Source organism: Chroicocephalus ridibundus, chromosome 29 (genome assembly GCF_963924245.1).
Source record: "Chroicocephalus ridibundus chromosome 29, bChrRid1.1, whole genome shotgun sequence".
Lineage (NCBI taxonomy): Eukaryota > Metazoa > Chordata > Aves > Charadriiformes > Laridae > Chroicocephalus > Chroicocephalus ridibundus.
The window spans coordinates 545,856-558,078 of record NC_086312.1 but is presented as its reverse complement, the minus strand read 5'-3'; the positions used below and the strand labels follow the sequence as shown (position 1 = coordinate 558,078).

Here is a 12,223-nt window from a genome sequence, read left to right as displayed (position 1 = left end):
TTCCCCCCCTTGCTATAAAGACACTCGAAGGATTTCCCACTTCTTCCTTCTAGAAGTCGGAACGTTTCTAATTTTGCAGAATGTAGAGGAGCCCGAGCAGGGTTACACCATGGCAGCGCTAGGTCTCTCGGAAAGGCTCTCGGAAAAGCGGGGTCCGCTGTCGTGTTGAACGCAACCCGCTCTCCTCCGCTCTCAGTCAGAACCTCAAATCCCGGGTCTCCGTCTCCTTGCAGATGAAGAAGATCGCTCGCAGGCAACAACAGCAGCAGCAGCAACAGCAGGAGCAAGACCAGCTGGGCAACCCTCGCTTAGGGAGCGGGAGAGGGACCGGTCGCAACAGCCGGCAGAGCAACGACGACAGCGAAGGTGAGGGGCCACCACGCGCGGTGACGGCGCCGGGGGGTGCAGGAGGGGATTGACCCGGAGGCGTTGGCGAGAGAACGCGCGCAGGAAGGGACGAGCGAAAAGAGCCGGCAGGTTGCAAGGGAATTGCTGTGGGATGAGTAGGTGATGCTCAGCGAGGCTCACGGGCATTTGTTACGCTTTGAGAAAACCCGTAACAATTTATTGTCAGAGAATCATAGAATCTTCACGGTTGGAAAGGGCCTTTGAGATCGTCGAGTCCAACCATACACACACACACCAAAACCAAAACCAAAACCAAACCAACACAAATGATTGTCACTTAGACAATCATTCGATCCGCCCCATGACCCCTCCCCAACTGGGAAGGAGAATCTGGGAAAACGAGGAAACACAAGGGTTGAAATATAAATAGATTTAATAGGATAAGACTAAATAATTAACAATAATAATAAAGGACGAGCATTAATCCCAATATTAATATACGGTATACAAGGATTACACTCAGCCCATTCTATCAGGAGGAAGCCGGGCGCTCCCAGAAGGGGACAGCAAATGTGGGACACTGCCAGCGCCGCGGCTTCAGGAGGAAGGGAAGGGCTCAGGGCTCCGGGGCGAGGAGTTCTCAGGATGGCAGGAAAAACTCCTCCGCGAACTTTCTAATTTCTATATAACGTGACATTCGTGGTATAAAATAATCCTGTTGGCAGCTCGGGTCAAATGTCTGGGTCTTGTTCCTCCTCGTCCCCCTACCTGGCAAGGCTCGAAAACGCCGAGACCTTGAAGCCCACATCCCAGAGCTGGCTAAAAACTAAATATTTCCACCAGAAGACTAGAGTCTTCCAAAAGTGGAGTTCTCCCAAGCATTACAAGAGGAGTTAGTCCTGTGTCGCTCAATGCAAGACGGTACTCGTGATGCAGCACGTTATCTCCTCTTTGTAGAAGACGATGGGGTTTTTTGGCACGTAGGCACGGAGCCCAGCACCCTGCGGTGCTGGTCCGGAGTCAGACCACCAAACGTTGCTGCAGCGACGTAAAGAACGTTATCACGACGGTGTTCTGCGCGCCCTTCGTTTCACCCTGTCCCGCTGGTTGTGTCTTTAGACGGCGCAAGCGTTCACGGCCTGGATGGGCTCATGGTCCCCTACCCCCGGATCCCCCAGCAGCAGCTGCTGCCCCTGGATCAGAACGGCTACAGCACAGACTTGTACAGACAAGGGCTGACGCCCCCCCAGCTGCCAGGAGACCATCTGCACCCCTACGGTAGGAGAGCGGTGGGGGAGATTGTCCCGTCTCTGCGGCGAAGCCGCGCGTAGCGGTCCAAGCGACGAAAAGCCAGCTCTGCTGGGACAAAAGCCAGCAGCAGCGAGCGCTTCCCAGGGCTCGGACTTCGCGCTGAGCCTTTCTCAGCTGTTTGGTGAGGCCAGAGCCTCTGCTGGGGGCCGGGGAGCGAGGCCGGGGTCTTACCCTCCATCCGAGATGAAACGTTTGGGCGAGGGAGGAAAGAGTTTTGCCTAAAGCTGGTCCTGCATGTGGGGCTCACCTCAGACCCGCTCAGGGTGACTGTGGCTCCAGGTGAAACGCGGCCCCGCTGTCCCCCTTTTGCTCATGCCGCCTCCACGCTCATCTCTTTCCTTTTCCTTCCTCTTCTAGACTCAGAAGGAGTTTTTCACGACATGGACAGTGACAGCATCAGCCACCTGGGAGACTGCCTGCTGTCAACGGCCGAAGCCAACCTCCTCCAAGCCCGCGTGGGCAACCCCATTGACCGACTCTACTCCATGCAGAGCTCCTACTTCACCTCCTGACCATAAAAAAGCTCCCAACCCTTCGCGAGTATCTCGGATGGCTGCTGCTTCAAATTCAGAAGGAGGGTGAGGGGGAAGAAACACAACTGAGACCTTCAAAGACATTCCTTGAGCACTGCACAACGGAGGAGGCGACTAGTTCCGCCAATCCACGGAGACCCTTCACAGCCCGAAGGACTTCGCATCGCCTCTCTCCTTTTTCCTAGCCACGAGTAGATCGATGGTACGATGTCGTTTAGCTGTAACTTTAGCAGTTTGTCCAGTGTTTAAGCTTTTGAGCGTTATGTCCTGCAAACAAAGACTGGCCAAGCTAACCAGAGCCGCCCCTAGAAGCAGGAGGTGCCCTTCCCGCAAGAATTCCGTTTATTTAAGTCGTGGTTGCAGCCGAGCTGCTCGCTGGGCTCTTTCGCCTCATTCCCCAATCCAGACGCCGGCTTCGTGGGACAAGGTGAATCTTCCACAGTAAAACGCCAGGTCCCGAGACCTCTCGAAAGGATGTCGCTGCCGCTTCCAAGATTTCCTGGCGATCAGTTGGCCCTGGACAGTTTCTTAACGTTTGACATTTCAGAAATTTGGCCCCTGACTGAAACGGCTACGCTTGGCTATCTGCCTCGAGAAACACCAGGATATTTATCCTCCGTCACGTCGAAGGATGCCAAGAGAAGCGTAACACACCCACCGCGAGCCCTCTATCGCCTTTATGTCTGTCTGACGGGGCGGTTTGGCTCCCTTTATAGACGGAACGAACACCGCTTCTCACAAAATCCCAGCTGCCAGCCACACGAATTTCTGTTTCTTTTTTTTTTTTCTTAAAGCAGCGAAGCGAAATGCTTTTACTCTCTCAAAATATTCCCGCTGGGAAGCCCTTCCTCTGTAGGTCTGGCCGCAGAGGGATTTTCCCACCCTGCCCGAGCTGCTCCCGGTTCACGGAAGGCCATCGCACCCGGCCCCTCGCGTCCCACCGCCAAGCGAGGAGGGAAAGAAACCGGATTGCGTTATCCCGCACCGCGTCCCTGCCAAATCGCTTCACTCCCAAGAGGCCACCTTTGGTTTTTCCCCTTCCAGGGCAAGCCAGGGGTGACACCAGGACTCAGCCAAGAGAAAAGCACATCTCCGCTGCGGATCGAAAGGAATAATCCGTTTTTCTACCCGTCGGCACGCCAGGAGGCAGGCGAGTTAAAAGAAGCCGGTGGGTGCTAATATGTGTACCCACAAAAAGGGCAAGACAGAGAGAGAGAGCAGAGAAACGCAAGTCTGAATTATTACCAAAGGGAAATTCTTTTTTCTCCTGCCTAGGACCCAAAGTCTGGGATTTGGTTCTTTATATCCGTGAAGGACAGCCGGTATTCCTAGAAAGGTCAGGTTTTCCCATGAGCCTGCTTACAGCATCCACGCTGAAGGGCTACGGTCCTCCAGAACGAACCTTCCCTCGTCTTATTTGAACGCAACGACTGGCGGACAACTCCGAAAGGAAATAATGACTTTAGTTTTACATCTCAGATCTCCAGAGCTCCGAGCTTAACGGCGCTGCCGGAGAACCTGGCTGACTGATCTTTCTGTGTGTGGTGTTTTACTTCTAAAGCCTTCGCGGGCTTCTCAGTCTCATTTTACAGGTGTGTAACACCCCCCCCACACACACCACCACGATGAAAAACGAAAAGAAAACGGCTAATTTTTGTCGCCTGCAGTTACGGAGGGAGATTCCCAGGAACTACACAATCCTGGATTTGGGGATGGAAGGAGACACGGGCCTGAAGCGGTTTGCTTTTCAGCAGGACTTTTTCACCTTCTCGACTACTGACAGAGAAGCGACACAAAGCGCGGCGCGCAGCAGAACCCCCGCCCGGACACAGGTCGCTCCGCCGTCGCTTCCCCTCTGACAAAGCTGTGCGAAGGCGACACGTGCTGACGCGCGGTCACCTCCCCTTGGGTTGACGGTGCCAGGTTCCGTAGCTGGACTTCCCTTTGCTCTCAGTATCAGACAACGCCTCTCCCCAAAAGGCAGTCGCGTACATACTTTACGGACACTTTGACATTTCTTTTTACGAAGGAAAAGGGGGAGCCTTTTGCAGAAACAGCTATTTAGGACGTGTGTTTGCCCAGATAGACAAGTTCTAGACCAAGCTGCTGCCGTTGGGTGACTTCCACCTTTGTTGTGTGGCCGTCCACCCCTAAGAAATGAAAAAAAAACACTTCCTCGAGCTGTATGTTACTTTTAGAGGCTCTTGCACTAGAGACGCTCTCAGTTTAGATTAAGTTTTAAGAGAATGTTACGGTGAACTATGTGCAAATTGATGTTTCTCCCAAATACCAGAGCCAGCTTCACCCACTGACACCCCACCCCTGTTGTCCTTGTGATCTAGTGCTGTGATGTGCCGACGGTTTGGGTTTGGGGGTTTTTTTGGGGGGTTTGTTTTCTTTTTTTTTTTGCATGTACATTTGAAAATAAAAGAAAAAAAAAAAAAAGCAAACTGAAGTGCTGGAAATGCGAAGCTTGCCTCAGCCCCGTCAGACAAACTGCATGCATGAGCAGTCTGCCGGCTCCCTGCGGTCCCCCGAAGGTTGGATTTTCCCAGGAATCCGTCACCTTTCCCAGGGACGAGGTATCCCGGAGCAAAGGAGCGACTAGTGTTGGCGGCTGTTCGTACCTTGATGGAGTCGGGAAACTCCGTAGCGGGAGCTAATTAGTTGCAGGAGGAACTAGGATCCCCACGTGAACAAAGAAATATGGTGAAGAGCTGGGCTAGACCTGGTGGACTTGGTTGGACTCGATGATCCCAAGGGTCTTTTCCAACCTAAATGATTCTATGGTGCAAAGGAGTCCCGTGGTGACGAGGGAGTTCGAATACAAGAGCCGGTGATGAGATTCAGACCCTAGAGCTAAGGAAAGGAACGAGCGCCGGTTAGGTCTGCAGGTACCCTCCAATTTTGAGGCCTGATTCTGCCTCAAATGAGCAGAAATCGGAAAGGCGGACACCAGCCCCGGAGCCGTCGGGCCGGCCCAACGCGTCCTGCCGCTTCTTCTTTTCAAAGGACGGAGCTGCTTTTCGCATCAACAGCCGGGTACGGGAGCTCAGTGGCCGCAGGTGAATCTACTCCCAACCGCCTCTTGCAGCTGGAAGTCGTCTTGACAAGAGAGGAGAGGGAGACGGCGCGAGGAGTGCTGCGAGCATTAAGAGGCAGAAGTAGCTCCCTGTGCGGATGCAGAAGGGATCTGACCCTCTGGCAGCCTCGGGGTACCAACGTGCATCCCACAGCACCTACGGACAGCAGGGAATTGTGTCTCACGGCTGTCGTAGGACTCGGGGAACGTGTATTCCAGAGGAACCAGCAGGAAGAGGCTACGCTCGCTCTGCAGCAGAGCCAAGAATGGAATCACAGGCACCTTGGGCAACATCCACGCTTTTTTGGCTTTCCCCTTTTCGCTCTGCACGGCGAAGGGACCGAACAACCGCTCCCACGGCGCAGGGAGGTGCAGGTGCGCGGCTGTGACGCGCCAACGTAATTGCTGCAGAGGGTTTGGGAACGTCCACCGCTCTCCGAAGCGCCCCGTGCGCGTTTCTCTCCCGTCTTTTGCAGACAAGGAGAACAAAGGCGAATAAAAGCCAGTCGCGGCGACAGACTGACCAAGGGGATGAAAAACACCCCCCTCCTCTGCCCACGCCATTGCTCCGTGCTCACGAGTGACTCCCAAACGAAAAAAAAAATAAAAAAAAATTAAAAAAAAGTCACCTGGACAACAGCCAAGGAAAGCAAACGCGTGTGCGAATGGAATGTGGCTCCGCACAGCTCTCTGCCCTCGACAGTTGCCCGTTTCAGACCCGGGGCTTGCCAGCAGCACTAAATCTCTCCCCGTGACTGCAAACACCAAAGGAACACGCTGATTTATGGTTCCTTTAAGTAAGAGAAGCAGAGTGTAAAACGAGAGTATTTTCTGGATGAAAAATTAAAGAGATGTTTTTGTTAGTTCCTCATTCTAGCATCATGTGTAATTTACCTTATTGGTTTTAAAGTTCCACTTGAAAGGAGAAGTGACATCAACAGGAGTTAAAGCAACGGGCTGAAAAAAGCCCTGACACACTTAACTTCACATTCTGAGAGACCTAAACCAAGAAGAAATGGAGGAAAAACAAAGCAGAGAATTAACGAACCTAATGGTCCTTGGGTTTCTCTTAGTTAAGGCCCTCTGAACTCCTTGCATGCATTAATGAATTATCCCTCATTACTCCCCAGCCCAGTAGGTGTTATTTATTTCAGAGATGAGTAAACGGAGACACGGAACATGTCAGGACTAGCTCCCGGGGCCACACAGCCAGACAGTGGGTAAGTTAAAACAGGGAAAAAAGAAAAATGACATCCAGTTTGCTTACCCACCGGCCAAAATGCACGTTTGAGTGGAGAACAATTAAAAGTGGAGGAAAACACAGAACCAGGAGATGGAAACCAAGCAGAGAATGGCAAAGCCCACGCCAGAGGACGGGAAACGGGACGACGGTGACACAAAGAGACCGGTGTGAATGAAGGATCCTTTACAACAATTAACCCCCCGAGGGAGAAGGCCCCCAGCGGTCTGGCACTGCTTCCTCCACAGTTCTCAACCATCTTAGACCTTGCTCCTTTGGGTTCTTCTCCGCGGGACTGCGGGGCTTCGGCGTTTATTTCTGTTCTGGTTTGTGTTTGAGAGGATGTGAGGGGACCAATCTATCCGAATCCTGCTCTCAATCTTTCTTCCCCCGCCCCGAGTCTCCCACTCCGGGAAAGACGGGCTTATTCGCTTAATTATTAATGTAGCTGAATCTCTTTGCGGCCTTTGGAGATAAAGCTGAACCTACCAGTTTGACTGACTGCCCCGAGGACTTTTTTCCCTGGTTTAGCTTTATGCCTGTAATTGTCCTAGCGGCTCCCTGCACTTGCTTCCATGATCCCGTCCTAATCAAACTACGAGGTACAAGACGCTGTCATAATCCTGTGGTAGAAGAAACGAAGGGAACGCTTCCTAGGTCCCTAATTCTTGTTTAATTCTCAGGTTTTCAGAGGTCTCCCTGTTTACACCTTGTGAAAAGGCACTGGAGCAACCCAGGCTCCTTCGAGCTTTTAACGTTTCCAGTGACAGAACCAAAACAACAACAGCTGGATTTGCAAAGAACGGCTTTTCCCGACACTCCCGGGGATGTTTTCCCACCCTCTGTACGTGGCTTTGCCTTATTTCCAGCTGCTACCACGCAGCCAAGCCAGCCAGATCCACAGCAGCCCTTCCCTTATGCTTCTCAGCTGTAATTCCTGCTCCGATTTTATTCCAGCGACCGGCAAGAGCAGGTGGCCCATGCAGTTAGAAAGAAGGGAGAGCTGCAAAACTCCCGCTCCCTCTTAAAGAAGTCTGAGGCCCCTCTGCCTAATTGAGAATTAAACTGATTAATCACGTAGTACTGCAGGTATATAAATTCCTGCAAGGCTGAGAGGAAAGCAAGAGAACGCTCCCTGTCTTCTTCTAGTTATTCCCCGGCACATCCCCTTGCCGGAAAGAAAATCGTTGGTATTCTTTTCACTTTTCACAAAGGAATCTGCCAAATTTGCCAGGGCTACGAGTTGATTTGATGAGGAAACTTTTCCGAGGGAGCTGGTTAAACTGAGGAAGGCAACAATTTCAGGTAGTGACCATCACCACAATACCTCCCTCCACGGGAAGGCTCCGTCCTTCTCCGCTACGTGCAGTTATTTTACACTCAATTCACACGCGCAGGGAAAGACGCACGAGGGCATTCTTTATTCCGAATAAAACTCGCAGCTGCCTCACTAACGCATCTCTCCAAAAGCGTTTCTCTCCTCGATTAAACACGGAAACGGGGTGGAGCGGCATCTCCCTCTCCCCCCCTCTCCATAGTAACGTGTTCACTGAACCCCGCGAGGGTCTGGCTCGCGGACGACAACAGCAAGCGCCTGGCAGCTCAGCAGTTAACGCGTTCGAGCAAGTAATAATAGAGTGGCTCAGGCTCCCGAGAAGGAGGAAGCATAACTGGGCTTAAGAGGGGGCCCAGCGCACCTTAAACGTAATGAAAAACGGCTTTTCTGCTGACAGGCTGACATTTCAATACAATGTCAACAACATGTAAAGCACCTTCGCTCCTGTATAACGGCATCCTTAATAAAGCTATTCACGCCACCGACATTTCTGACTTAATGGGGTGCTGCCTGGTATAAATAAAACTCAAAAGACTCACTAAAAATAGATTATTTTTTTTTTTTCCTCCTTTTCTGGTAGCGCTTGCCCCCTCTCTACGTTCATTTTGAAGCATAGCTGCCGTCACCTTTTTCTCCCAACTTTTCTCCCTTTACATTTCAAACGCGCGGCGTGTGACAAAAGGAAACAAAAGAGCTTTCTGCAAGCGCGCGTGTATGTTTTTAGACACGATTTCAGCATCTTCCTACGTTCCCATCACTGCTGAAATGCAGGCACCGCTGTGAGACAGCCAACGGCGACGCCGACAGCCAGCTTTGTGATTCGGGCTCTGCTAGAAGCTGGAACAGACCAACCGAAATCTGCCGTCCCTCTCCCCCAAAGGAGTTAAAACTCTGCCCAACTGGAAAATGCCAAGCGATGTTTGCCAAGCACCAGAGGCTCAAAGGCGAACGCTTGGACTTAACGCCTGGCTGAAAACACGGGTAAGGATTGATGTGTCCCAGGAAGGGGGTATGAACCCCTGGGAACCAGGTCAAAGCCAAGTTTCCCGGTCGATGCCTCACCCTCTCTTAGAGGTCCAAAAAAACCCCCTCGCGAACACAGCAAAGCTGTGCTGTGCTTTCAGAGAAAGACTCTGCCGGTGCCATACACGAGTTTCTGCGTGTCATCCGCTCCTTGCGCACTTCTGGAAAACTTTGGTTTATGGCTCCCTGTAACTCTTCTGGAAGTTTTTGCTCTACGGTTCCCTGCAACTCTCCTGGAAGACCAAGTTCCTACTCTGGACAGCAGCAAAGCCGTTCCTCTGAAGCTGCATTTGTACAATTAGGTCCTAAAAACTTATTTCTCCTTCCTCAGACCCGGTCTCGAAAGTCCCGAAGGACTTTCCAAGGTTTAAACTTCTGCTGGGAGAGATTCTCAGCCCGACTGAAGAGATATCACATTAAACAGTGATCCTCCGACACGGCAACCCGGGGCAGACCTGGCTCGCAGCGCCCCGAAACTCTCCCTGCACACAAGTGCTCACACATCTCACGAGCCCCAGGTCTTAATCCCGCTCCTCGTTAGACCATCCACTGTTTCTCACATTGTTTTAATTTTTGTTTCCACTAGTTACAGCCCAGAAACAACCTCTCCTTAGAGCTGGGCTCTTTCTTCCCCCGTGTAAGAACAACGGCGGTGCCCCCCGACACCCCTGCACGGGAAGAGCTCCGTTGCGGTGTCGATGGAGCAGCCAGTGCTCTGAAGTCCGCAGTTTTTTCTGCCGTCTCTGCCGGCGGGAAGACTCCCTCTGCTGTTCTAAACCAGCAGAAGGCCCGGGGCTACAACCCCTCCCAGCACCCCCAAAACTGGGAGCCGCACAGGATGTTTTCAAGTGGGTCAAGCTGGGACATTTAAGGTCAAAGAAATGTCCCTGTAGTTGGTCCAGCTCAGAGAGCAGCTTCCATCATCAGCGGGAAAAGCCAGAACTGGCTTTTGGATCTTGAAAAGTGGTTTGTTTTTTTTATTGGGACGAAGGAAAATAAGGTGCTTAATTATCAAAGGAACTGCTGAAGAATACAGACCGCAGAAAAAGAGGCAAGGGCTGATTTTAGCTTTCGGTTCTTATTCAAGCACATCTGGAGGTTGCTGGTGATCCTTTGGTGTCACTTCACCACAGTTCTGTAATTTATTTACTTATAAAGAGGCAACTCGGCAGACAAAACCCAGCGTTAGCAGCACGCAAGTGCCGACGGATGAGGAACGCTCTGACGTCCTGGTCAGAGTCCTGCTGCCCACTGAAGACAAGCGTAGCGCGACCAGAACCAAGAGAAGCACATCGCAGGGCTGCGCTTCGTCTTTCGGAGGGGAAAAACCAACCCAACCACGCATTGGAACGATAGTCCAGAGTACAGAAAGACTTTTCATTCGCTCCCGAGGATGAATTTTAATTCCAAGGCTCCCCTATGAAAAGAAAAAACAGCACAAATAAAAGCGTCAGGTGGGCTCCGTGCAGACACAGCTCCCTAGTTATGAGGCACGGTCGATTACCACATCCGGCGATGCGAGCGCGTCACATTCAGGTGATTTCTACACGCCTACTAACACGTTATTTACTTTAACGTTGCTCCAGAGATGTACGCAAGATCTTTAGCAGAGCGCTGCAAGCTGACCTACCCCATCAAAACCGTTCTGTGTAATTACGGTACAAAACTGATGACCAGGCTAATTAACAGACCGACAAAAAACATGACTTTATCTCACCAAGGCCGATTTCATCCCAGAACCTTTTGCCACAACGTATTGGCTTAGTCCGATACCGAGAAGGACGAACCCATTTGGAGAAATTCGCTGTTGCATTCGCGTCCATAACGGCCACACACACACACCACTTCCAGCCCCTGACAATCCACGCCAATGAATTACCACACCTTTAGCCTCGATAAACTTCCTGACTGTGCTCTATGTTTTTCGGAGGCAGGAATGGAAGGCGGGTGGGAGAAAAATACAGGCGCACGTGTATTCTGGGCTGCACTGTTCCACCCTGAGAAGAAGGACTTGGGGAGTTGATGAGAAGCTGGTCATGAGCCAGCAATGTGCGCTGGTAGCCCAGAAAGCCCCCCGCATCCCCAGCAGGGCAAGGGGGGGGATTCTGCCCCTCTGCTCCGCTCTGGGGAGACCCCCCTGCGGCACTGCCTCCAGCTCCGGGGCCATGGGAAGGACACAGAGCTGTGGGAGCAGGGCCAGAGGAGGCCCCGGAGATGCTGGGAGGGCTGGAGCCCCTCTGCCGTGGGGCCAGGCTGAGCTGGGGGGGTTCAGCCTGGAGAAGAGAAGGCTCCGGGGAGACCTTGGAGCCCCTTCCAGTCCCTAAAGGGGCTCCGGGAAAGCGGGGAAAGGACTCTGGATCAGGGAGGGGAGCCGTGGGATGAGGGGGGATGGTCTTAAACTGGAAGAGGGGTGATTTAGATGAGATCTGGGGAAGAAATTCTTGGCTGTGAGGGGGGTGAGCCCCTGGCCCAGGTTGCCCAGAGAAGCTGTGGCTGCCCCATCCCTGGAGGGGTTCAAGGCCAGGTTGGCCGGGGCTTGGAGCAACCTGGGCTGGTGGGAGGTGGCCCTGCCCAGGGCAGGGGGTGGCACTGGGTGGTCTTTAAGGTCCCTTCCCACCCAAACCATCCTGTGATTCTAAACGAGCAGCTCCCAAGCAGACGCAGTACACAGAGAGTGGCTGTGGAGCTCTGGACCACAGCCCTAGAGAGAAAGCGACCCCGTTCTGCATCCCGACAACTCACCTCACGTGGAGAGCTTCACCTGGTCCGCACAGAGCAGGAAGGCGTTGACGTGGTCGCTGCAGTTCATGACAGAGGCTTGGTTCTCCTTCAGGCACTGCTCGAAGGCAGCGAAGGGCTCGGCGCAGTCCTGCCGGATCTGCTGCACGATGGGGCTGCGAGACAAAACCGGGGGCCCTCAGCTCCCAGGAGCCACACGACCCAATCCTGACAGCCCCAGGCCCAAGCCCGGCCCGCCCCTCCCGCACTCACTGCGCGGCGGCGCAGCGGGACATGCTGAGGCGCAGACGGTGACAGTCGCGCTGCCAGGAGGCCGGGCTGGCGGCCACGCACCGGCCATACTCCTCCATCTCGTTACGGCAGTAGCGTGCCGTGATCTCCAGGGCCGCCTGCCTGCGGGAAGACGGTAAAGTTAACACGGGGAGAAGGCGGCGCGGCCTAGTCCAGCCCGGTCCCGCCGCCGCCCTCTACTCACATGCCGCCGCCGCCGCTTCACCACCGGCTGCTCCCGGCGTCTGCGCATGCGCGGTCAGCGCTGTGCCGCCCTGCGCATGCGCAGCTACCGGAATACCGATGCGCGCATGCGTAAAGCCTCGAGTGCTGCGAATGCG

At 53.3% G+C, this 12,223-nt stretch overlaps 2 protein-coding genes across 2 annotated transcripts in view; one reads left to right on the top strand and one right to left on the bottom strand.

Moving 5' to 3' along the window:
* Positions 1-2,310, top strand: part of LOC134507942 (LIM homeobox transcription factor 1-alpha-like) — a 29,312-nt gene extending 27,002 nt beyond the window's left edge. Inside the window, exons 7-9 of the mRNA XM_063318932.1 lie at positions 234-366; positions 1,468-1,626; positions 2,017-2,310. Coding sequence (XP_063175002.1) covers positions 234-366; positions 1,468-1,626; positions 2,017-2,171 — 447 coding nt within the window. The 3' untranslated portion in view covers positions 2,172-2,310. The remainder of the gene's footprint in view (positions 1-233; positions 367-1,467; positions 1,627-2,016) is intronic.
* Positions 2,311-9,829: 7,519 nt separating this feature from the next.
* Positions 9,830-12,174, bottom strand: CHCHD5 (coiled-coil-helix-coiled-coil-helix domain containing 5). The gene is made up of 4 exons (XM_063318942.1): positions 12,088-12,174; positions 11,865-12,005; positions 11,616-11,767; positions 9,830-10,290 (listed from the first exon to the last, which is right to left on the bottom strand). Coding segments are annotated over exons 1-3 (294 nt in total). The 5' UTR covers positions 12,090-12,174; the 3' UTR covers positions 9,830-10,290; position 11,616.
* Between the last annotated feature and the right edge of the window lie 49 nt (positions 12,175-12,223).